The following is a 27933-nucleotide window of genomic DNA, read 5'->3' on the forward strand; positions in this document are numbered from 1 at the left end:
ACATGTAGCAGAGTTTAGAGTCCAGGCTTCATTCAGTCCTCAGTGTTTCTGTTCTTGACACAACACTGATTGTAGGATATTTGTTTAAAACCAGCAATTAATTCATACAATAAGTCAAGACAATATTAAAACTTTAAACTGGTAAACGTGTGTATATTTATACAGTTATTAAGTATCCCAAAGAATGAAAGGAAGAAAGAAAGAAAGAAAGAAAGAAAGAAAGAAAGGAAGCCCTACAGGACCAAAATACACCTTCTCTCAGAAACAAAGGATCTTTCCTGTAGATATTATCTACCATTAAAAACATTTAAATTACATTACACCAGAAATATATTTTAAACACTTTAACGGTACCGTACGGTGCCCTTTTTCTAGGTACAAAGGTACAAAGCTGTGTGCTTGAGGGTCCAAGACCTTCAAAGCTAGACGTCCTTATCCAGGGACGTACAAAACTGCTTTTAATTCGATGAATACATTAACACTGGATCACTAGGTTACAGACTTAAAATATCATCAACCTAAAACTCAGGGTTTTGTTTTATTTATTTATTTATTTATTTGTTTGTTTGTTTTTGTTTTTGTTTATTTAATGTACATGTAGAGCAAACAGGGGAAAAGGTGCTAGTTCAAATGTTTCAGGAAGACACTTCATGTCTATGTCTTGACCCGTCGCCAGTGACTCAGCTGTTCGGACATCTAGGGGAAGTTCATACCACTACCAGAAAAGAAAGAGTTTTGGTGTATACATCAGTTTTTACTCTGAGAGATGGCGGGGCCGGTCGAGCAGTGCTGGTAAATCTGAGGGAGCGAGGTGTGGTGCAAGAAGTGACAAGAGCAACACATATTATATTATATTAACCTTACATCCAGGGGAAAAGTGGCTAAGTGGTTAGATTGTGTGCCTCACATCTCTGAGAATGCAGGTCCAATTCATTCCTCCACCCTGCATTCATATTGTTTGCATCATCATTGCTCCCTGTTCCTAGACTATCCTATGGATACTTTGGTTTCCCCAACAGTCCAAAGACATTTGATCGGTATCTCTAAGTATTCTGTAGTGTGTGACCTGTGATGACTCGGCACCCTGTCTAGGGTGTCCCCCACCTTGTGCCCTAGGGATAGACTCCATGATCCCTGTGACTCAGTGTAGGTCAAGCACTACCGAAAATGGATGAATCAATCAACATTATATCAACATTCTTACTTCTTTTTTTTATTTATTTGACTTTAGATTCATGTTATGAAGGTGTGATATTATTGATGCCTGTTTAATGTTATTAGAGTTGTGATTAAACCTTTCCAGATTATTTGACCAGGCAAACATGATTATATTAAGTATAATAACTAAATAATAACTTGAATGCCAGGGGGGCACGGTGGCTTAGTGGTTAGCACGTTCGCCTCACACCTCCAGGGTTGGGGGTTCGATTCCCGCCTCCACCTTGTGTGTGTGGAGTTTGCATGTTCTCCCCGTACCTCGGGGGTTTCCTCCGGGTACTCCGGTTTCCTCCCCCAGTCCAAAGACATGCATGGTAGGTTGATTGGCATCTCTGGAAAATTGTCCGTAGTGTGTGTGTGTGTGTGTGTGTGTGTGTGAATGAGAGTGTGTGTGTGTGTGTGTGTGTGTGTGTGTGTGTGTGTGTGTGTGTGTGTGTGTGCCCTGTGATGGGTTGGCACTCCGTCCAGGGTGTATCCTGCCTCGATCCCCAAAGACGCCTGAGATAGGCACAGGCTCCCCGTGACCCGAGTAGTTCATGTGGTAGAAAATGAATGAATGAATGAAAGAAAGAAATGACTTTTTCTGTTTACATTAAAAAAAACATTCTTATATTTTTTTTATCAATAATAAACAAAATATGTATTATTTATAGTATAATTTTTAATGCAACCCTACAGTATTGCTTTTTTAAAATTAAATCAAAATGTGCATTGTGTATAATAAAAATGCCTTTAACAGTTGTGATAAAATATTTTTAATATATCACTCAGCCCTACTGCTAAAGCCAAACGTACTTGGTATAAACAGTTAATTAAAAATATGCCCTTTTAATAGAACAAGTTTCAGGTGTTTACAGTATAAATGAAGCTCTAGATCTTCATTTTATTCAACGAATTCACTACCAATATAATTACCAGCAAAGTCTGTTTCCTCCTGATATGACAAAATCTCAGGAAGGTGTTAAAAAAACATTGAGTTGTTTGCTAGCGTAAAGCACTGACTTGCCCCAGACGTCCATCGTTTATAGTTCAGTTCCCATAATGTCGTTAGTTAAAGACATTTTATCGCATCACAAAGTCTTTCCATCCACAAACAAACGTAAAAATCTCATAGAAGTTTTAACCACGGCTTCACAGATCGCGTATACCACGTATCCCTGCGTAGGCCAGGTGTATCTCACACACTCTGTGTATATCTGGATATATTTACCTCCGTTCCTCATTGCTCATCCTCACATGGTCTAGACTTTCAACTCCAGATGTTTTAAGGCGTGTATGTTTTTCCAAAATACCTCCTCTGGCAATGTGATAAGGATTATTATTGTTAGACACAGAAGCTCAGAGGGGTGTGAGTCTGTCACTGTGAGCTGTTTACGGTACAGTGCCTTCTTCTGTCCGGTACATTTCGAGATTTATTTTAAGGTCCCAGGAATCTCTTGAGAAATCAGCAACCTTTAACCTTACCACACATTCAGCTGTAAGAGGCTGTTTTTCAGCGTGACTGTGTGGATGGTAATAACTACTTCTCAGCAGTGCTGTAATTGTGCGTTTAATCAGACAGGGTGAGTAAGAGGGTGGAAGCCGCATCAGCTTATTTACTTTTTCTCCTCTTCTGCATTTCTGTCTCTACCTACACAGTTTTTTATGTATCTCAAGTCAAGTCAAGTCAAGAAGCTTTTATTGTCATTTCAACCATATATAGCTGATGTAGTACACAGTGAAATGAGACACAAAGACAGGGCTAAGGACTTGTAAGTAGTCTTAGCCACATAAAGTGCAACTGTGCAACCTGGTGTAAACAGTGCAGGACAAGACAGACAAGACAGTGCAGGACAAAAGACAGCGCAGACACAAAGTTAAGAGACAATACAAAAAGTACAAAAAATACAATACACAAAAGACAATAAACAGTAACAGAAACAGCGCCGACCGTCCAGTGTATATACTGTATGTGAATACTGAATGTTCAGACAATATTTCATGCAGTAACATTAGAATAAACACAGTTTCTTAGCAGCAGGTCCTCGGGATAATATGTAGAATTGTGCAAAAAAAAAAAATTTAAATATAGTATAGTATGTGCGAATGGCTGAGATATTGTACAATATGTGCAAAAACGGCTGAAAGGTTGTACAGTTTGTGCAAAAACAGCATGTAAACAGTTTGATGGATTGTAAGCAGCATGTAAACAGTTTGATGTGTCAGTGTGTGTGTTTTGTGAGGGTCTGTTCAAGTCCATACAGATGATCTCCTGTACCATTGTGTTCTTACCTACCGCCATCCTGTGCTGTTGTTTTTTCAACTGACTCTCCCTGTTCTGGCACTCAAATGTTCTGTTTTGCACAGTGTTTTCTTTTTCTCCTCTTTCACATTCTGGCCTCCTCCATTACTGTCATCACATGCCTTTGCTCTCTTAGCCACCTGCAACACGCCTTCCTATCGCTTATATTTCCTTTAAAAGCCTTTCTTGTTTTCAGCCTCAGTTTCCTCTTAAGATGTGTCACGATTCATTTCTTTTCTTTTCACGTCTTTTTTTTTTCACCCTTTGGCTCGCGCTCTATTTTCTTCATCTCGCTCTCTTTTCTGTCTTTATGTGTGTTGCATTGTTGGCAGTACATGAATTTGAGATACACTCAATAGATAATGGTCTGCACATCCATGACCATGACACCCATATATACATTCTGATCATCTCATTACAGATTAAACAAACTTTGCTGTTATAATAAGCTCCGTAATAAGCTAGGAAGGTTTTGCACTTGGTTTTGTAACACGGCTGTGAAGGTTTGTGATCATTCTAGATCGTGCAAGAACATTAGTGTGGTCAGGCACTGGTGAGGAGCTCTGGGGAGCAGTCAGTGTTCCAGCTCATCAATCAGTAAAGGTGTTGATTCCATTACTCAGGACACTCACGTTCCTCCACTCCAACTTTGGGAAACCATGGAGCTTGTTTTGTGGACAGTGGATCACACATTGGTTTACTTGGAAAGAAATGATGATTCATACATAGTTGTGTGTTTCCTACCTTGTGGCATCAATCTTAGAGCAACTTATAAAACTCCACTAGTTCATAAGGAAACCTTTTGAAGGACAGTTTTACTTTTTTTTAAGGTTTTGCTTACTTTAGTGTGCTTGAGGTAAGACTACACACTTCATACTTCATATTCCTCTCTTTCTTTGTTCCACAGCTCTGCCATGGTGTGAGGCGGTACAGGTGAGCGTGCGCGACGGGCGCCGTTTCGCAATGCTTTTCCAGTCGGTGGTTCTGCCATGTCAGTATACAAGCACCTCTACTCATACACCAGTGGTGCAGTGGTGGTACAAGTCATACTGCCGTGACCGTACGCGTGACGCATTCAGCTTTCCAGAGTCTCTTGGGGTCCGGGGGTCAGAACTGGGGGCCACCTCCCATCTGGACTGCAGCGACACCGGCCGGACGGTCCGGGTTGTGGCCTCTGGACAGGGATCCTCTCTCACCATTGCTGATTACTACAAAGACCGAGACATCTCCATTATCAACAGTAATGTGTTATTCTTTTCACCTGAAGCTTTTTAATTAGTGTTATTATAAGCAGCATAAAGCATTTTTTTTATTTACTTTCCTGTTTATTCTAGAGAGCTGTTAGAAAAAGTCATTTATTTTATATGGCTGTCATTCTTTTTTTGTTGTTGTTTTTTGGTCTTTTTGTTTAAACAATGCTAATCTGAACAGGAGTGAATGGAAGCTAGTGTTTCTACTGAAATGAGGTCATGCGAAATAGCAACCATTCAGTCACTATGAGTAAATTGGTTGCTGAACAGATCTATGCCTCGTGCTGTAGTTACAGTTCAGTGCAGTTTATTGTATTTGCTTGTAGTGTTGAGTACTGTATGTACTGTGACTGTGAGTCACCATTAGAGTGTAGCGGTGGCTGGAGGGTGGGTGTAGGGGTGGCTGGAGGGTGAGTGTAGGGGTGGCTGGAGGGTGAGTGTAGGGGTGGCTGGAGGGTGAGTGTAGGGGTGGCTGGAATTTTTAAGATGTGTTTGTGGTTCAGACAATCATTACCAAGTCAAAGCTTCCTATAGAAGATCTCTGGCTTCTTCTTCTTCTTCTTCTTCTTCTTCTTCTTCTTCTTCTTCTTCTTCTTTCGGCTTTTCCCTTCAGGGGTCGCCACAGCGAATCATCTCTCTCCACCTATCCCTATCTTCTGCATCCTCAACACTTGCACCCACTAGCTTCATATCCTCATTAATTACATCCAGATACCTCCTCTTTGGCCTTCCTCTTTGCCTCCTGCCTGGCAGCTCCATGTCCAACATTCTCCTACAAATATACTCACTCTCCCTCCTCTGAACATGTCCAAACCATCTTAATCTGGCCTCCCTAACTTTGTCCCCCCAAACATCCAACATGAGCTGTCTCCCAATCTTGTTCAATCATGGTTTAACATGGGATTTTTTATGAGGACAAGCTAGATATTAAACATCTAGGCACATCTGAGCTCACACATATATCTTTATGTAATTATCAATCTCTGCTTTTCAAAGTCATGTTATTAGGCAAGATTTCCTGAGTGCTTGAGCAAGGGAGCTTTATTAATTGATAGACATGACTAAGGCCCAAACAAATATGCATCCTCATGCTGATTTACTTCCTATGATTTTCAGCAGTCAAATAATGTTTGGTACAGTAGTCTGCAGCACTTCAGTAGTGTGTAGAGCACGTTGAAGTTCACCGAGTGAGGCATCAGGCAAAGTTTTAAGTGGAATTAGCATTCTTAACTCTACAGCTTGATTCATCTGGCATTAAATCTTATTCTTTCATTGTAGAACTGTTTATGTTTGCTTAGCAAAAGTTTCACTGCTCTCTCGGTTTTGTCCGTTTCTATCGACGAAATTTATGGGCAGCGGTTCCTCTGGTGAACTCGCAGTTATGCTCAAACTCGCCAAGCTGGTGCAGTTACACTGCTTAGAACAGCATTGGGACAAACCCACATTACTGGACACGTTTGGACCCTGGAACGTTTATTTCATGGGTAAATTGCATTCTTGCTACCTGTACTGTATCTGTATCCGTTTCCTGGATCAGGAAATGATTGGCTGGCTCGAAATGACTTTGGTCAGCAAAGAAAATGTGGGATGTGGTAGCCTAGTGGTTAAGGCATTGGACTACTGATTGGAAGGTCATGAGTTCAAATCCCAGGTCTACCAAGCTTCTACTGATGCTCTTAACCCTCAGTTGCTCTGTTGAATAAGTCACTTTGTACAAGAGTGTCTGCTAAATACCAGAAATGTGAATGTAAAAAAGGATTAGTAGATATTAGCAGGTCAATATTGTGAATGCATGGACACGATGCAACTGCTTTAACCTGTTACTTAGCTAATTATTAGCCTGGTAGCTCACAAAGGCAGCCCTTTCTTGTTGCTTAAATCCAACGTATAATCAAGGCATATTTTTAGAATCTCTTTATCCGTGAGACTAAACCTGAATGAAGACTCAGAAATAGCCGAGAAATGTTTTTAACCAAAAGCAGTCAGATTGTAACACTTAGCTCAGGATGTGTTTAATACAATATTAACAGCTATCCATAAAAACATTATGTAATTTGCCTTATATTTACTTTAAGGAAGCAGTAACATCCCAAGATATCTAAAAGTAACTTAAAGTAAGTTTCTACTAAGAAGCTTTCAGAGACTTATTTTTCTGAGAAATACCCTAGTTTTACTTGCTATTATAATTTAGCTATAAATCCTTAATGATTTAATACGATACAATTTCAGACATTTCGTAGCATGTAAACCTACATGTAGCATTCGAGTCTGAGACTAGCAGCCAGGACACAGTTAAATTCCCTACAGGAAAGGGCTTCCATTGTAATGCTGAATGTTTCCTTTTCCTGAAATAGGTCTGTTTACTTAATAAGAGGGAGGATCTGTGAAACCCCCTGCACCGCATGCATTTTAACTGATAACTAAGACATTCCAGACTCCTCCTTCTCGTCCTCCTCCTCGTCCTCCTGCTCGTCCTCCTGCTCGTCCTCTCTCCCATTAGCACATGCTCCAACTTTTCTCTGTTCCTGTTCCTGAGCCATAGAGCAGATCTCCCTATTATAACACAAATACACTACACACCGTGTGTGTTTCACTTTTTGTTCACCGGAAGAACCTACCGATATTCCATTAAATAAACTTAATTCACTTACATGCAAAATAAAAAAAGGAGTCTATTTAATGGCACATTGGTAGGAAAGGTCTTTCTTGATGGCCTTGAATTCAAACTTTGTGTTTAGTTCTCTGAGGAAACTCTTACAGATTGTAACTCTTGCGTTTGTTTTATCCAGAGGCTGACCTGCGCATTGGAGAGTTGCGATGGGGTGACAGTGGAGTTTATTTCTGCAAGGTGGTGATCGCTGATGACTTGGAAGGCCAGAATGAAGCTCATGTGGAACTGCTGGTTCTGGGTGAGAAGCCATACACAGGAAATAGAAACCCGTTCAGATTTATATACACAGAAAACCATTATGTCCTGCTGCTGTTATCACTACAGTACATCATTGGAACAAATCTATACGAGTCTTTTTTTTTTTTTAGAAAACACATCTTTCATGATCATCAGGGTCGCATGAGCAGTAATACACACTGAATAAACCACCAGTCTATCATATAGCATCACCCAAACACCCCCATACACCCACATACACCCACATACACCCACATACACACACATACACACACATACACCCACATACACACACATACACACACATACACACACATACACCCCCATACACCCACATACACACACATACACACATACACACACATACATCCACACCCACATACACACACATACACACATACACACATATACATCCACACCCACATACACACACATACACCCACACCCACATACACACACATACACACATACACACACATACATCCACACCCACATACACACACATACACACATACACACACATACATCCACACCCACATACACACACATACACCCACATACACACACATACACCCACATACACACATATACATCCACACCCACATACACACACACATAAACCCAGACACACACACACACACACACACACACACACATAAACGCAGACCCACACACATACACACACACACACACACACACGCACATACCCCCCCCCACATGAACCCACACACACATAAACCCAGACCCACACACACACGCAGACCCACACACATACACACACACATGCACATACCCCCCCACACACACACATGAACACACACACACATTAACCCAGACACACACACACATACACACACACACACACATACACACACACACATACACACGCACATACACACACATACACACGCACATACACACACATACACACACACACACACACACACACACACACACACACACATACACATACATTTACAAACTCATTCACTATTTACAGGCAGTTAACCTACCAGCATGTGCTTGGGATTGCAGCTATGGTGGCTGTAGTACTGCATATATATATGACATACTGTCATGATATGCATTAAGAGATGCAAGCTTACCAAGTTAACCAACTGCTAAAGATATTTACGTTCTTTACTGTCTCTGGTTATGTCGTACTCTCATTAGCCACCTATTAACCAGAATTGTATTAAGTAATTAGATAACATAACAACACACACACACACACACACACACACACACACACACACACACACACACACACACACATATATATATATATATATATTAGAGAGAGAGAGAGAGAGAGCAGACATTTTCTTTATTTTGGGCTCTAAATCTGTTTTCATATCTTTCAGTACAAGATATAGTGATTGGGACTCTTCCATCAGAGACTAGTGTGTTGGATACACCAAAACAGAGGAAGTAGAAAATTTCAGCTATCTGCTTAGGATGTTAGGTCACGCTTTGGGAACAATTTCCTCTTCCTTAACTGCTAAGAATAAGACAAAAATAAAGCTAGAACGTTAACGATTCGTCACTTTGTCTTCACTAAATGTTCATAGTTTTTCATTGATGATCATTCTCCACGTTCAACACAGGACACTTATTTACTTAGAATTTTTACATTGGAACAATATGAGCCTGTCTCTCCTCTCGCACAGTTTCAGTGTAATTCCCATTACACAACAGCTTTAGGCAGGAGGAGAGGCGCCATCCACTTTTGCCTTTTACAGCCCCAGTGAATTATGGGAGCAGCTTCACAAAGAGCTCACTGGGAAACCGCTGTGCTAGGCGTTAAAAGACTCCGTCTACCGTGTTGTACAGCATGATTTACGGCTGCACCATACAATATATATAACCAGCTGGTTTGATGTGAAATGAACTTTTCTGGTGGGTTTTCAGCCTGAAGAGCTGTAACAGTGTGTTTTAAGTATTTAACTTTCTCACATTACCTAATGTTGCTACCTGGAAATGAAATAATAGGTGACGAATATAGACCGCAGTATTAAAGTCGGGAGGAAAAATCATTTCCAAAATTATTTACATAATTAAATAAAACACAAAAGTTGCGATTCGCATTAGGTAAAAATATATATAAAATATTTTAGAAAAATATAAAAGTCTCTTTGTGTCTAAGGGTCTCATTGTCAGCTCTCAGTGACATCATTTCCACTCTGGATTTCTCTGTTATCCTTAAAAATAGGATTATTCTATATGAGTGAATATGCACAGTACATTAAATACATTGCTTATACTAAACTTAATTTAATCCTCTATCCATTCTGGTGTTCCAGTCTGCCAGTGGAATGAAAATTGACATATCAGACCTTTTCAGTCAGTATAAACATATAATATATTTTATTGCTTTACGTCTTATATAAACTGAGTCAGGAATCTGTTGGCTTTCAGGACAAGACGTGTGTTTTTTTCCCCTCTGTTGGATTACTTTACACAGAAGCTAACATTATAACTTTTTAATTATTTTATTGAATGATAAAGAAGGGGGCATGGTGGCTTAGTGGTTAGCACGTTTGCCTCACACCTCCAGGGTTGGGGGTTCGATTCCCGCCTCTGCCTTGTGTGTGTGGAGTTTGCATGTTCTCCCCGTGCCTCTGGGGTTTCCTCCAGGTACTCCAGTTTCCTCCCCCGGTCCAAAGACATGCATGGTAGGTTGATTGGCATCTTTGGAAAATTGTCCGTAGTGTGTGAGTGTGTGAGTGAATGTGTGTGTGTGCCCTGCGATGGGTTGGCACTCCGTCCAGGGTGTATCCTGCCTTGATGCCTGATGACGCCTGAGATAGGCACAGGCTCCCCGTGACCCGAGAAGTTCGGATAAGCGGTAGAAAATGAATGAATGAATGAATGAATGAATGAATGAATGAATGAAAGAATGAAAAAGAATGAGAGGAATTAATTCAAGTACACTGTGAAATCCCAAATACACTGTGAATGTACGGGGATGATCGGAACTATAAGGAATATTAATATATGCAATTAAAGCTTGCATGGTTGAATAGTGAGGTGGTAATTCAATTCGGTCACAACTAAGATACACAACTGAATTAAGTGAAGTCAAGTTTTCAAAGTAAAATCACTTTTTTTTTCGGTGTAGGAAAATCAGGGAAATTCTGCAAACCACTCATTCACTGTATCGAATGGAGATGAAGTGGCGATTAATGGGCTCCTGACAAAAGTATCTGCTTTATGAATTTATTTTGTTAAGGTCTGTTACACATGTAAGTCCCATTGCACAGCCAGGTCTGAAAGTGGTTTAAAAAAAAAAAAAAAGCATGAATGTGATGTCAGATTCAAGACAATGAACAGTGTTTGGGTGCCAACCATTCTCACCCTCGAGCATCAGCCACTTGTAGACATGCTTCCATGGCAACGAGTGAAGGACGTCCTGTGTCTACCAGTGGAGGATGACGTGAGGATCTATTGTGCGAGCGTGAATGAAGAAGTGAGAATGAGCAGGAGTGATAAGCGTAGAAGAGTAAATATAGCCACCGGGTTGGGGGTCGGGGGGGGGGGGGGGTGAGGTTATGTCAAGTACATGCTCTAAACCAGGGGCCCAACTACATAAAAATCTCTTTGCTTGGAAAAACAATGTCCAGGGAAACAATAAAAATGGCTGAATGTCACTTTCATCAGTCAATTTTTTAACGCATAGCCACTAATGATTAACTATAAATAACTATAATAATAAATATTTTGTTTCCAACTAACTAAATCTAACTAGCATTACAGTCTGTAAACCTGTTTTGAATGTAATGCAGGAAGAATAAACACATACTTTTCTATCCAGTCGTCTTTAAACACTCTGTTTTACATTTAAATAAGTCATGTAGTCATTTAGCTAATCAGACCAAAGAGCAAATGAAACGAAAAGTCTAGAGAGAAAAAATGTTCTAATTTTTCGTTTATCCGCCGCAAAATGTTTCCCTGTGCCTGATTCGGTCCCCGGCTCTAGACTTGTTTACAGGACAGGGACAACGCTTCGTCTGGATTATTTGCAGGGAGAGGCTGCAGATGAGCTGATAAAGTATCACGTGATGCAGTAATGACCACTGGTCAGCATGAGAATGATGTCATCCTCATTACCACCAGTGTATGCACTTATCCTGTCTAAAAACTGTTTAGTGTTTCATCAAGTAATCACAAGGAGTGGCAGAAGATCTCAAGAACAAGCCTGATTGTGAAGGAGCAGCAGGTTCTTGTACATTGTGTAGTCAAGCTGAAAGGAATTACGTCCCTGACCTCAGGAAAGAGAGCAAATTCCAAGCTCTGGCTGAGTTAAGCCTTTCTGGCTCTAAGCATAGACTCACACTGCCCAGGAGGTCCAGGCCCAGATCTGTATATAAGCCTCTTTCATGTCTGTCTGTCCGTTACAACTTTGTTCAGCAACTTTGTTTTGCTTTGAACACCAGAGCAGTCTGTGCCGAATAACACAACAGAGATCAAAGATGGTTAGAAGACGAGAAGTAAGACTTTGTAGAGACGTTTGATGTCGGTTGGATTTGTAGTTTCAGTTGTAGTGCTCATGACAAAAATGTCTTACACAGTAGCTTCACTTCAGTTTTCTCTTGACTATTGTTAGAAGTTTAAATCCCCTCACGTTTATTATCCCCAGACAGTTTTCCATTCTCTTCACATACAGTCGAATTATCAGAGCTGGTGTCTTATTTAGTTGTCTTGTTGGATCAGCAGTATATAAAGAAGTACCTGTACCTGAGAGATACATACACTGAGATCAGAACAAATTGTGATTTTAACACGAAATAACCATTTTAGTTAAAGGTGGGGTCTCTGTTGTTTGAAAGACAATGTTGACATTTGAAATCACCAAAACAAACACGCCCCTAACCCAAATAGGTCCCACCCCTGTTTTGATAGCTCCGTCCCACACATACACCAGATAAGTATAACCCAAGTATAACCCAGACAAGTATTATGGCGGTTGGGGCAGCTGACCGAGGGGATATTTTTTTACCAATAAATTAACTCAATGAGTAATACTATGGTAATACAAATGTGTTTTTTTAGTACTGTGTGTTGAACCATGAAAGGTTTAGCTCCGTTTCACGCGGAAGACGTTCGGTTCTCTCCAGCGCTGTAAAGCTGATCCTATATTCTTGCCTTATCGTAAACCTTTCTTCACTTCATTTCTTTGTTTTTTTCCGCCACGTCAATGTTAAAACCGCTTTCTTCTAATGTCACACATGTGCACTGAACGCTCTCTCCGCCCATATTGACAAGACACGCCGCTTTCTGCTCATTGGGTACACGTTAGTTTTGTTTTTGTTTTGTTTGGTGGCCCAATGCAGTTTTCTGAAGCATTTCTCAAACAACGGAGACCCCACCTTTAATAGCCAAGTAACAGTAATAGCCTCTAGAAGCAGTCATGGACTCATGAGATAACTATAATTATGGCTAATAATAGTTCGTGAGCACAGAGTAGACCACACCATCAATTTTTGTTCTGAAAAGTCATTTTGAAACTTTGTAGAAATCCCAGAGCCATAAGGAGGAAAACAGGATGTTAAATTCTCATCATTTACGTAACGGTGGACAAGTATAAGACTTGTGTAAGACTTAAAAACCATACAAACACAATAGCAATAGCTTAAAGCATCATATTTTAAAAGGGCATGTATCGTATGCTACGTGGCTAAGGACATTGGTTTGTTAAGAGGATCGCTCTTGACCCAGTGTTTTATTAAAACGATGCGGACATGCAGTGTAGAAGTCTGTGTTTATTCAGGTTTCTGTGTTCCTTCAAAAGTGTTTATTCAGGTTTCTGTGGACTGATCTGGACTAGATTTTTAAATGTTGTACCATTTAGGAGTATGCTGTTTTTGTCTTTCCCTTTAAGAGTATACAGTGATGCTGGGAATTTATTATATACTGGGAAACAAGACATGAGTTTCCTTTGTCCTGAATTTATTGTTGACGAACAAATTTTTTGTAACAGGTGGAAACCACCAGGCTTCAATGTCAGTGTCTACTCTGCTTTGTCAGTGCATCTTCATTATGCTCTGATTGAGCTGAAGCATCATGTCAGAACACAGGAGCCTGAAAACTAAGCGGATGCAGTGGAGCGTGTTTTATTAGACAGACAGACAGAGAGATCCGGTAACGTCAAGCAAGATCTGAATCATGTGTGTGTAGTGTGTGTGTGTGTGGTGTGTGTGTGATGTGTGTGTGGTGTCTGTGAGTGTGAGTGTAATCCGAAATATGTTACTGCTACCGAGACAGAGTCGGTGTGCTTTGGGACGTGTAGTCCAGGACGGCCATGTTTATAGTTCATGGTGAATTCTGGGAAACTGAGTTTTACAGACTTGATTGACCTGACACATCCGATTAGATTTACAGGTGATATTCCTTAACACAATCATGCATGCAGTAACCCAATATATAGAAAAATAATGGTGTACAATTTGCCAGATCTGTCTTCTACAGGTAGGTCACCTGATTCTTCTTTCCCCTTTAATTTTCTCCTGCATGCACCAGCCACCGATTTCTGCCAGCACTCTTCTCAGATCTTATTCTGCACCTCTTTTTGGCTGATTAACCTCTGCTCCTCTTCCTCCTCTCCTTTTGTCTTTCTCTTCCAGGTCAGACAGGTGTGGCTGATGATCTCCTGCCTGAGATAGATCTGGAGATTATGCCAGGTATGGCTTTTCCTCCCACCTGCTTTAGTCGGTCACCTTGATCACCTGACTTTCTTTTCCATGACTGCCGTGGCTCATAATCAGTCTGTATGTTTGTTTCGTAATCATTAGATGAAATATAGCATCATTTCAGACATCCATATGGAGATGTTTGTTGATACAGTGATGGGACATAATATTGCTGATTTCCTCGATTCTTTGTAGTGCTTTCAGTCACTATAATATATTTTTTTTTTTTACACAAAATTCCCAGTATTTCACTAAAAGTCCCGATTGGCCTGTACTGCTGTGATGTTTTTTTTTTGTCAAGGATTAATCCTTCTGTCTGGTTTCTATCATGCTATCGAGTCTGATGGTCTTCAGCATGAAGCGCTGGAGTTTAATGGCTTTTACTGAAACTTGAGACGATTCGGAGAAAACGTTATGACTATCAACTAATTAACCCAATGTCTTAGAAAGGACCGACAGCAATGTTCCAACCCAACAGTATGAACGTGTATTCTCAGACTGACTCATGAGTCATGCTGTATGATGATGATGAACAGAATTTCCAGTGATTAGTCATAGCTGATATTGCTTAGTAGACAGGCTTATCTTCAGTAAGCACTTTGTGTTCTCTAACATACACATACACACAGTTACAACACCATTATACACAATTTTGTCTTACTGGTGTTTAAGACCCTGTAATATTCCCGTATACTTCACTGTATATGGTCAAATCCTCTAGTAGAGTTGTGTTTGTTTTTGTTTGTTCAAAGTGTTATAGGAGTTTCCTTTTTTTTTCCTGGAGTTTCCTCCATTTTTTTAGATCTTTCAGCTTGTCCGGATTTGTGTTTGTGGGTGTAATTGATAATTGATAAAACCACTTTCTGGGATTAGCTTATTTACTTACTACAACTAAATACACCGATCAACCGTAACATTAAAACCACTGACAGGTGACCTGAAGAACATTGATGTGTAGATTTACTCTGGTGAAGACATGAGAAGAAAGCAAGCAGTGTGATTCTGCTGGAAATCTTTGGGTCCTGAATTCATGTGGATGTTACTTTGGGGCTTTTTACACCTGGTCACTTCATGTGTTTTCTGTGATCAGATAGCTATCCGATGGTAAAAAGACCAGGTCTAAATGTCCCCGAAACGTTTTCGAGACGGATATAAATCCGATGGTACAAACCCCTTCAGGAGGAGGTCTGGGCCACATTTCAGATGAAAATGGACAGGTGTAAATGCATGTGGTTGTTCAAACCACATACGTCAGCGCTATACTCCTCCCTAACAGAAGTACGTCACTCGCACGTGATCTTTCACCCAGGCGTCTCGTTGGGTCTTAAAATGCAGCAAACAGTAAATGCTGGTTTTTGTAACATAACCGTTAAACAAGTTTTTTTTGTCTTCTTTTTGATTGCATTCTGAAAACCGCATACACCAAAGTGTGTTCCATCTCAATTACCCCGGAAATGAGGTCAAATATATTAGCATTTTGGGCGGGAGTAGAAAGATCGGATCGATATCCGATTCGCCGAGACGCATTTATGTGGCCTGATGTAAATGGAACAGTTTTAACAAATCAGATAGCTATGGGATCAGAGACAACACATGAAGTGACCAGGTGTAAAAAGCCCCATAGACACATATCACCTACTGTACCTAAGCATTGATGCTAACCAATCTTACCATGGTAATGGTTTCTCTAACTGTAGTGGATTGTTTCAGGAGCGTAATGAATTTTGTGATACTAAACATTTTCCAGGCATAATTTCAGTTACATAACAAAAGATTTAAGGAGTTGTCTAGGCCTCTAAATCTCCCACATCTCAATCTGATGGAGCATCTGTGAGATGTACTAAGTCCAATACATGGACACCCGATCTCATATCTAAAGAATGCTTCGGTGCCAGATACCACAGCACACCTTAAGAAGTCTTGTGGAGTCCATGTCTCGACGGATCGGAGCTGTTTGGAGGCAAAAGGGGATCCTACACAATATTAGGCAGATAGGTTTAATGTTATGGCTGATCTTTGTATTGCATGTTTATGGGAGATCTTATAAGTGTTGGGTTTTTGTCAGGGCAGTGGTGGCTCAAGTGGTTATGGTTCTGGGTTGTTGATTGGAGGATTAGGGTTCAAGCTAGAGGTCTTCACGGGTCCACTTAGATTCGACAACCCGAGCGGGTTCGCGTCTAAAAGTTTCACGTGTACCTCGGACACGGGTCGGGTATAATATAGCGGCATCGGGTCTCTGGTAATTTAAAATAAATATGTTTTTACCGAACGGACCCGAGAAGACCCGAACTACTGTATCTCGTGTGTGTGCATCGACTCGAGTCCTTTTCTAACCTCTCCTCTGTTTGCCATGACCGCTTGCGACATGTGGCTTGCGACATCATGCGGCTGGTGGTAAGCTAATTTTCGTTGAAACAGACCTGTCAATCAATTTTGAATCCACTCTGTAGCGGTTACTTTAGTGTAGAGTTACGCAACATTCGGGTCCAGTCAGGTTTAAAAAAAAAAATGACAACGAGTTGGTTCAGACTCGGGTCTAATTTTTTCGGGTTTGTCTCGGGTCGGGTCTTTATTTAAAAAAATAAATAATTATGCACGTCGGTTTCGGGTAAAAAGTGCTTCGGGTCACTTCGGGTCGGGTACATTTCTTTAGACCCGAGAAGACCTCTAGTTCAAGCCCCAGCACTGCCAAGCTGCCACTGTTGGGCCCTTGAGCAAGGCCCTTAACCCTCACTGCTGTAATATCTCTGTGCTCTGACCCCAACCCCAAGTTGCGATACAGTATGTGAAGAAAGAATTTCACTGCGCTGTAATGCATGTGATAAAATAAAGGCTTCTATTCTTTTTTTTTTCAGGCACTATGATTCTACATGACTCTACGTGACCGCCAGTGAAAGCATTAGCTTGAATTGAATGTCGGAATATTGTACCGACGTCGAATTTTCTATTCAATGGTTACAGATTTGTTAATTGCATATTCATGACAGCACAAAGTATAACCTTTTTTGAACTGAGTATAAATCTGTCTTAATCATATGAACATTTCAAGAACTGTGAAGAAAAACAAGCATCCGATAAAACCATTTATAGAGCTTGAGTTCTGGATCTGACGTGCTGATAACCTGGAGGGCGTCGTGTTATGTTTGTTCAGCCATTTTATTCGATTGCTTGTGAGCAATCAAATTGTCTCTGATTGTATTCAATTTATTCATGATTTTAGTCTTTTATTTATGGTCCCAGCAATGTGCTCTTTTGTTGCAGAGTGGGTGTTTGTGGTGGTTGTAGTCCTCGGTGGTGTCTTGTTCTTCATCCTGGCCGGTGTGTGCTGGTGTCAGTGCTGTCCTCACTCCTGCTGCTGCTACGTGCGATGCTGCTGTTGCCCTGAAACCTGCTGTTGTCCTCGCCACTGTGAGTATCTCACATCCGCTCACTCGGACGTACAGTAAGCAAGACGAGTTTCTTTCCTTTGTTATTATTTGCATCTAATTTTTACTAGTCAAATTCCACCCACTAACTAGATCGCATGACAGCCATAGCATCCGGGGAGGATGAAGGTTTGACGGTATGCAAGTTCTTCTTCTGAGAACCATGAAGCCAGTTCACACACAGCTTACAGACACCCACGATCGCTTTGTGACATCATAGCACACGCAATATCACGTTATATCATGTGAAAGCTTATCATAATTCTTTTTTTTATAAGATAGTCTTATCTTATCTTATCTTATCTTATCGAAGCCATGTATGTAACATATGTAGCATACATATGTATGTATGTATGCACGCATCAGATTCAAAACACTGATGCTGGCCTACAAAGCCAAAAATGGACCAGCTCCCTCTTAACCTCAAAGCCCTCATTATTCCTCGCACTGCACCCCGCACCCTCCGATCTACCAGCACTGCTCGACTGGTTCCACCATCTCTCAGGGTAAGAGGCAAGTATACTACAAGACTCTTCTCTGTTCTGGCACCAAGGTGGTGGAATGAACTTCCCCTAGAGGTCCGGACAGCTGAGTCACTGGCTATTTTCAAGCGGCGGTTGAAGACCTACTTATTCAGGAAACACTTCAACTAGCACTTCTTTCTTTTGCATTTAAAAAAAAAAACAACCTTTGACACTTTTTTAAACTCATGGTATATTAAGTATGTAACCTAGTGAACCAGCATCAATGTATTCAATGTTAGAGATTTAAGCACTTATGTACGTCGCTCTGGATAAGGGCGTCTGCCAAATGCTGTAAATGTAAATGTAACATATCAGTCAAATAACATTATACATTGAATAGTGTTTTATTTAATTAGTGTTTAATCAGTTGTCTGTAGAAGAGTGGAAGTCATTATAACAGCAAAGATGAGACCAATTCTGGACTGTCAGTGTCACTGTCACTTTAACTCTGGACTTGTACAGCACAGTGCCACTTTATACACTTTATACACTCCATACACTACTGTATTTACACACCATACTTCACGTGGACATTCTAAGGACACTTTAACTCTGGACTTGCACAGCACAGTGCCACTTTATACACTATTTACACACCATACTGCACCTGGACAATCTTCAAAAACCATACACATTTATGTATATGTATATTTATGCATATGTATATACATTATTATATGTATATACATTACATTTTCATATTTTTATATAGTTTTTTATATAGTTTTCTTATATAGTTTGTACTTTTTTTATTATTTTATTCTTATTTTATTTTTTTGCTTTTTTAAAAATATTTTTGATTCTTATACCGGACAGTTGCATAAATACCCTGTATGTACGTGTATGTGACAAATAAAATTTGATTCGACCATCCCTGGAATGGGATGTTTTTATAAACCGCACCAGCTGCTACCAGCTGCCACCATTTTATATATAGAAATATATTGGGTGTATTATATTATATTTTATTTACAATTCTGTTGCCTTTATCTCTGTTATCTGTATTCTGTATCCAAGGTAACATAATATACCATAATATATTAACGTAATATATTTGACCCACAGTGTATGAAGCTGGGAAAGGCATAAAAACTACACCCTCCGTGCCAGTAGCACTCTACCCTCCATACTACATGCAAGGCATGCCCACCATGGTGCCCATCTCTCCTCCGTCTCTCGTTGAGTCCAAGATATCCATGGCACCATCCGTCGATAACAATAATATCTCTTCGTCTCAGCAGCCGTCAGGTAAACATTTCACTCCTTCTACCCAAAAGTGACAAAATGCAATTTTCCCAACACTGAGTTTCCACACATAGCTGCTATGATTATTCTGATTATACAGAGCCGTTGAGAATCTGGAAATAGTGCTACAAATAATTTTTTTCCCCATCCTCTTATTGATATGCTAACCTCCTACAAGATTTTATGACACGCTAATTTCACATACAAACCGGAGAATGGAAATGCAGCACAGTGCTTTATTGGAGGCGATTATATGCTTGTTTAAGCTTCATAAATTGTATCGGTAGTAAAATGTCGTGTTGTAAAAAGGACAGATAAGACTGGGTTGTATTATAGTCGATAGTGTTTTATTCCTCTTTCATGTATGTTTGCTTGGTGAATGTTAGCATTCAGAGGTTATCAGTGTTATGTGTGTGTAAACACGGCTCCTGATAAGAGACAGACAGAGAGAACAAAAGCCCTCAGGTACCGAAATGTTTCCAAAAGTTATACATAGCGCAGCATACATTCGATCAACGGCCACTTTAATAGGAACACCTGTACAGCTGCTACACCTAGCCGTCGCTAGTCATAAGTTGCTGAACCGTGTGTGCCAGTGCTACGCGTTCCTACTACTGGTTGCGATTGTTTTTTTTTTTGTCTGTTTTTTATTTACTATGCAAACAGACAATTACAATATTTACAGAAGAGAAATTAGATGCAAAATACAAATACAAAGACCAACAAAACGTGTGTGTGTGTGTATATATATATATATATATATACATATATATATATATATATATATATATATATATATATATATATATATATATATATATATGTATATATATATAAATAAAACAAAGAGGAATATATGTGCGTGTATATATATATATATAAATTTAAATAATAATAATTATAATGACAATAATAATGATGAAGATAATAGTATCACACAAAACAAAAAAATACATAAAATAAACTTAACAAAGAGGGGGGAAAAAACTGGAAAATGGGGTATAAGGAAAGTGAAAATATCAACAGTAATAGCAATAATAATAATAATAATAATAATAATAATAATAATAATAATGAAAAATCTAATTAATAAGAAATGACAAATAAGTAATAATAGTATTAGCAGTAGTAGTAATGATAAACATATTTACAAATATACTCATTTCATCCAGAATGAAGGGGAGGTTAAAGGATCAGGAAGAGGACCAATAGAAATAGTGTAGTAATAGCAATAATAATGCTGATGCAGCCAATAATAGTAATGATAATATATATATATATATATATATATATATATATATATATATATATATATATATATATATATATATATATATATATATAAATAATAATAATAATGGTAATATTGATACAGCTATTAATGATAAGATATTATAAAGCTGGCTCTGATACCCCTTATTGCCATGGCAACTAGCATTTACGCAACTAGCATTCAACATCATGACAAATCAGTTTTCTTGCCGCTGAATTGAAACATTCTGGAGGGAGATTTGTGTTTGTGATGAAGTAGAAGCAGTGTGTGCTCTTTGCCACAGATCGGGAACGCTCTATTGTCTTCACTCCTGTTGGTATTCAATGCACAATATCACTCCATGTTTGGATGAAGGGTAACTTTTATATACAGTACTTTGTTGCATACACATGTCGCCAGCTCTCTTTTTCAAATGAACGTTCACTTTCGTCGCCACGACTATCAGCTGATCACGAGGCAGGAAGAAACAGGTTGATGAGCTTCAGGTAGAAGAAAGAAAAGAAAAGTGTCATCTCTGTGATCTTGCCGGTTTGCATATTTGTTTTGAGAATTTACACAGATTGGTGTGAAAAGAAAAACTCAGCAGTTTCTGGAATACTCAAACCAGTCCATCTCTCCATCACCAGCAACCATGTCAGCGGTTAAAGTCACTCAGTCACATTTTTCTCTGTTTGATGTGAACATTAACTAAAACTCCGGACATGTAGCTGCATTATGTTGTATATGCTATTCAGATAATGATCGTACAGCTGTTCCTTTTACAGTGGACGGTGAATGTATGTCTTAGTCTCTCATTTACGTAGTCCTGCATGCACATTTACACACCGTGTCCCCTGTAGTGCACGGTGGGTATCGTCTCCAGCCCACGCCGGATCAGAATTCACTGAAAGTGCTGCAGTATGTGGAGAGAGAGCTGGTGCATTTCAACCCTTCTAAGACCCTCAGCAGTCATGACAGTAAGCTATGGGTGCTACTCAGGAGCACTATGATCCTCTTGATACAAGGCTGCACTTTGCTTTATCAGCAAGACATTGTTCTCCATAGCTTGCATGTTTGCTTCTCTGTGCTTCGATGGTCTTCCGATGCAGTCACCATCATTTAAAGTTAGCACTCACGCAGTGACACAGCACGCGCTGCAGACTGTAGAACAGTATCTGATTGCTTTTAAACTAGTTCCAGTGTTTTGCATGTGGTTTTGCAGGCTGCTTGATCTGTTCCTTCTGCTAGAAATGACCAGTTATATAACCCTCATGTTCTGCTCTTGTTACTTAACCATGTCCGAAGTGGTGACTCAGGCCATCTTCCATTTTTTTCTTCTTTTCAATACAGCTATGAAAATTTGTTAGAATTCCTCTATGTACAATTTAATACTTTCATACTTATAACCTTGAACCTAATCTCGTGTAAAGTAATATATAATAATATATATCTAATCAAATCATTTAAAAAGTGTTAACGTTTTTGCAGATAAACACAAATATGACTTGAACAGAACATAAAAGTGGGTTGATGACTGTCAGTAGTGCATGATACAACTTTGCTTGTGCTGACTGAATACTAACAAATTCATTTTGCACTAAAAAGGTCAATAAGAGTCTTTGAAATCGCTTTGTTGTGTTCCTCTTCTGGCTAGCTTGCAGTATGTCAGAACTTAGTTCCTTACACGAAGCAGAGACAGATTTCCACCAGGCTTATCGGAAGGTTCAGAAGAAAGCACTTCCAGCCATTCCTGATATGGATGACCCTCCAGACCTACTGAGTAGAGAAAAGTCTCCAGTGCACGCACAAACTTCCACTCGACTTCCTCATCATCGAGTGAAGGATGATCACCCAAGGTAAAATAAGATTTGGGATGTGATGTGTGAGATCCATGCCAGACAGTTTTTTTCCTGAGATCAGGTGCTTCTCATGTTCATGTGGGTTCCCTCTGTGTTCTCCAGTCCTCTCCTAGTTCCTATAAACCTTGTAGGTAGGTGAACAAACCCTTGCTGAATGAGTGTGTGAATGAGTAGCATCTATTCCAGGGTGGAACTGTATAAGGAACTGTTAGCTCAGTGGTTAAGATGTTGGCCTTCTGATTGAAAGGTTAAATTCTGCCACTGTTGGGCCCCTGAGCAAGGCCCTTATCTCTCAACTGTTCAGTTGTCTAAATGAGATCAATGTAAGTCTCTTCTGATAAAGGATCTGCCAGATGTACATAGGCTCTGGATCCACCACAGCCTGTCTGAATACTAAACATGAATGAAATCTTTTACATTTCTTTGTGTTTGGGTTTCTGCCCTGTAGTATATTTGAGTTGCTTGTGTTTTGGCTTAATAGCTTTAATTTGGTTTGCTTTAGAGTAACTTATAATAGCTGAGAGGTCACTGTGCTGTTTCCCCAGGTGGAACCCTCGTTCTGAGCACTTGCAGAGGAAGGCTTTCCAAATGAAAGGACGCACAGGCTCTCTGGACGAGCTTGAGGAGTTTGCCATGAGCTACGTGCAGCGACGGCACCACGATGACTTTAGTGACGAAGAAGACGGTCACTTTACATGTTCAAAACAAAGGCAGCGCGAACACGAGCACGACCGGCGGAGAGAACAGGAGCTGGTGCATGACCGTTATCCATACCACAACTCTAAACGTTATTCTCCTAAAGATTTTCAAGACAGACCTCGTCCTCCAAGTCCTCCTCCTGTACTGGGCAATTCAAAGAGACGAGATACAGGAGACAGCAATCTTCGGCGTGATCGCAACGCATGGGACTTGAGAAGGCAGGAAGTCGAGAGCAGACAGGACTACGATGACGCCCTCCTCAATAGCTTATTGGAACGCAAAGCAAAAGCCGGGAGGAGCTTGTCTTCGAAAGGTGGACGGAATGAGGAAGAATCAGATAGGCCCTCGAAGAATAGTTCTCAAAAGAGCTGCCACAGTCACTCACCTAGCAACAGACCAACAGAGGACGAGTCGTTGCCCCCGTACGCAGAAAGGGAACCAGAGCGTTTCCGTGGAGCTGTGAACTCTCACCCACCCTTGACTTCCACACGCTCCAGAAAAGAACAGGAGAATAAAGAGGAACTGAGTAGGCCGCGGAAAGTGGTGAGTTACATGTAGACCCAGTGGTTATACAGTATGAATCCATTAGAGTGTTTGAAAACTCTTCAGGGAAACTTGAACAATCAAAACACATAACAAATGGGTTTGCACTCTATAAGATTTCCTCAGAACTGTCGTCTTCAACTATTTCATGTTTATCTCTTATAGACATTTTTTGATGAACAGAATTCGCAGGTTGATTCGGACCTAGGTTTTTCCGTCACGGTTCGATTTGTACCTCGAATCGACAACAGAAAATAAACCTGTACACAGGTAACAAGAACAGGAAGAGAAACGTGCTCTTATGCGTGCATTTGCTTGCATTTGTGTGTGTCCCCCCAGTTTTACCCTTTAACACAGCTAACATTTAAAAACATATTGAAAAGTTACTCGAATTAAACTATTTTATACCTGAGTGAACCAGCAAAACAAAAATAAATGCTTCAAACATACCAATGCATAGAAGGATTTGTTTTTATTTTTATTTTTTTGTATAATTTATTTAGCTTTTTATTTTTATATATTAATGTATGCTTTAAACATAGAATTAATATGAGCTTTTTTAACTGAAATGCAAAAAAAAAGTGTAGTAAAGTTATTTTTTTAAAGTGCAAATTTAGTACAAAGGGTCAATGACATGTTTGATATGTTTTGGATTTTCTCCAAATTTTTTTGCTTTTTTTTAGCATCTTATACAAAAGACATGAAAAGTAGAAGGAAGCCTAACTGCTGCACCCGTATGCTTGATATAGCTGTTTGTTTGTTTGTCGGTTTGCTTGAATTTGTGAAACTACAATCACACGATTCTTCTTTTCCTTTAAACTCCTAGCATTGAAGACACGTACTGTATGTAATGACTTTCTGTAAAAGCTGTACTCATGTTTACCGCACGTGAATTGAGGGAGGCTTTGACTGATTGCGTCTTGTGATGACGTCATTTTCGTTACCCAGCGATTGGCAGTTAGTTACTAGGTTCCGCCCCTTTGAGACTTTCATTATCATCATCATGTTGAAAGGCCATGCATGTGGGCGGGACCCAAAATTGCGTATTTACAACCTGTTATAATACAATTGTTAATTTTTGCCACACGAATCAATTTTTGCTACACGAATCTGTCACAGGATCCGACGGAGCTGTGTTCCGTCTGTACCGGAAGTGCGTCTGTGGTCATTTTACATTTAATTCAGCGTGAGATATTGATAGCTGGATTCGCTGAAATCCTCATTTTCACCAAATGTACTGAATAACATAAACACCTTTGTAAACGTTTCATTGTCGGCCTTCTGTTGTAGTCTTAAAGCGACCGTTTAGATCTACCGTGTACTACTGAAATCTAAAATAGAAATATCCGTCAGTGATTTTTGAATTCCGTAATAGCAAAACATTCGGGTTAAATGCTGAAATGAAATCTTATGGAGTGCACACTTAGGGATCGTGAAAAGATTTGCGTATTCTTTTTTCTGTTTGCTGTTTGTTTTTTTGCTGTATTTTTTTTATCCTGTGTTTTCAGCTGCTTAACATATTTTCTTACTCGTTTTTTTAATCTTGCACTTAATACTGTTTTTAAATAATAATGATAATCACGGACTCACAAGTCTTGCACTATTTTCACAATTTGCTCATACTAATATTTGCATGATTGCCTGAACACACAAAGCATCATTTACAGTCTCTCTCTCTCTCTCTCTCTCTCTCTCTCTCTCTCTCTCTCTCTCTCTCTCTCTCTCTCTCTCTCTCTCTCTCTCTCTCTCTTTAACAGAACACACTCCTAAGCAGAGATTCGCTCATAGTCTGAGCTGTAAAGCCAGGTCTCACACGCACTTGCTCTCCATCCAGCATCTGTTGTCTTCCCACTCTGATCTTCACACTTTTCACCTGCTAATTGGCCGTCTGACGTCCTGGAACGCTCGGAGGATTAAAAGGAGGAGAAGTGTTTATTACAGCAACGTCCAAACAGTCCTGGAAAAGCTCTAGTTTCACAAAGACGCTTTGTTCTCTTAAATAAAAACAACTGTTACTTATGTGGACTACAAGCAGCCAGGAAGCTGGTGGAGCTACAGGTTTACGAAGACACGATCAAAGTGGTAGTATTTTATTGTATGGTACCTTTAAAAAAAACTGTTATTATTCTAATACTTTTGTACTCTTTGGTAAAGGTTGTCCACGTTACAAGGAACTTTTGCAGCGATACAAAGTGGACTTAAAGGAACTGTGTTTATTTTAAGAAGGACACATGCTGTGATTGTAGGAACATGAAGGCATTATGGGTAATGCTACGTTCACACACAGAATGATTTTATCCCTGCAAGTCTTATACTATACTGTACTATAAAGTCGCCAGGAAACTCGTTGCCATAGTAATAACACAACTAGCATACAGACTAACGACAGTCTTCTTGCTACTAAAACAAAATGTTAATGAGGGAGATTTTGCTGTTTGTGTATAAAATTCAGCAGCTAAAATGAATCACTAGACACGCCCACATCTAGTCACCAGAGAACGGCTGCTCTCGTTGAAAATAGATAAACTCCTGTCACCTTGTAGCTGTATGTGTGAACGTAGCATTGGGAAACAGCGTACACACGGGTCATTGTAATGACACGCAACCATGATTTCACACGACGTCACCAGGGGACGCTGTGCGAGATCAGACCGTGGATGATGTCACGCACCTTTTGTGGCATCTTGTATCTTTCAGCCCTTATTGTTATGTGCCAACAAACAATGCCATATGTGTTACGTTATCTGGAGAATGAAGTTTTTTTAATGTCTGTTTTAATACAAAAATAATAATTGAGAAACTTTGGCAATTATTAATTCTATGCCTGTTTTTTTTTTTTTTTTTTTTTTTTAGCTTATTTTCTATTTGTGTCTACATATGTGGACATTGTGTTTTGACACTTATTATTACTGTATCTTGGCTACGTGGTATTTTCAATATTTAATACTAAATCATATCATTAACTTAAATATAGCGGTTAGAGGAACATTCTGGCTCTTTCTAAACCAATCTCTGTATGTTGTGTCTAAAATGTGAATAGACTGAATGTCACATACAAGCAGTGACACGAGAAATAAACTGAAACCCAACATTACAGACAGTGTATTTGTAACGGCACAAAGAGGTCAGCGATCTGAACGGATGACACGTGAATATATAGGAACATAAAAACAAAACGAACTATTTCATTCATTCTTAGATCTGGAAACCCTGGAATACACACCCTAGTATGGTGCAGGTCATTACACAAACACACACACATATATATATACACACAAACAGACATACACACAAACATACATGCACACAAACATAAATACACAAACACATATACACACATACACACACACACACAAAGATTCACACAAACACACACGTACACAAACAGACTTACACACCAACATACACACACACACACACGCCCATGACTCCTAGGGTAAATTCAGATAGCCAGTCCATCTTCCAGTATGTTTATAGGATGTGAGAGAAAACTAACTGCAATGATGTGAAATGACACACAAACTGTATTTGGATCTTTAAAACTTGAACTGTGAGTGTGAAAGATAAATATAAAGCGGAAACAGATACAACAGAGGTAGAGAGAGTGAGAGAGGGGTGTGTGTGTGTTGGGGTTTACAAAGTCCATCATTCATTCATTCATTCATTCATTTTCTACCGCTTATCCGAACTACTCGGGTCACGGAGAGCCTGTGCCTATCTCAGGCGTCATTGTATCAAGGCAGGATACACCCTGGACGGAGTGCCATCCCATCGCAGGGCACACACACTCTCTCTCATTCTCTCACACACTACGGACAATTTTCCAGAGATGCCAAACTACCATGCATGTCTTTGGAAAGACATGCATGGTAGGAAACCCCCCAAGGCACGGGGAGAACATGCAAACTCCACACACACAAGGCGGAGGTGGGAATTGAGCCTGCGTGCTAACCACTAAGCCACCGTGTCCCAACAAAGTCCATCATTTTATCCAAATTTGTTACACAGTAGAAATCATTTCCAAAGACGTGTTGATATAG

At 39.8% G+C, this 27933-nt stretch overlaps 1 protein-coding gene across 4 annotated transcripts in view; it reads left to right on the forward strand.

The window, feature by feature from the left end:
- The window catches only part of LOC113648966 (immunoglobulin-like domain-containing receptor 2), a 27376-nt gene extending 389 nt beyond the window's left edge, over positions 1–26987 (forward strand). Inside the window, exons 2-11 of one of the 4 annotated variants that reach the window (XM_047803478.1) lie at positions 4407–4739; positions 7539–7658; positions 14281–14337; positions 17608–17754; positions 19361–19543; positions 21653–21769; positions 22447–22648; positions 23197–23893; positions 24059–24163; positions 25651–26987. In XM_047803478.1, the coding sequence (XP_047659434.1) occupies positions 4407–4739; positions 7539–7658; positions 14281–14337; positions 17608–17754; positions 19361–19543; positions 21653–21769; positions 22447–22648; positions 23197–23893; positions 24059–24151 (1949 nt within the window). In that variant the 3' untranslated portion in view covers positions 24152–24163; positions 25651–26987. Of the gene's footprint in view, positions 1–4406; positions 4740–7538; positions 7659–14280; positions 14338–17607; positions 17755–19360; positions 19544–21652; positions 21770–22446; positions 22649–23196; positions 23894–24058; positions 24358–25650 lie in introns of those variants that run through there. The other 3 variants (XM_027156517.2, XM_047803481.1, XM_047803479.1) reach the window with 3 other exon arrangements.
- Positions 26988–27933: the final 946 nt, after the last annotated feature.

This window comes from Tachysurus fulvidraco, chromosome 18, assembly GCF_022655615.1.
Source record: "Tachysurus fulvidraco isolate hzauxx_2018 chromosome 18, HZAU_PFXX_2.0, whole genome shotgun sequence".
Lineage (NCBI taxonomy): Eukaryota > Metazoa > Chordata > Actinopteri > Siluriformes > Bagridae > Tachysurus > Tachysurus fulvidraco.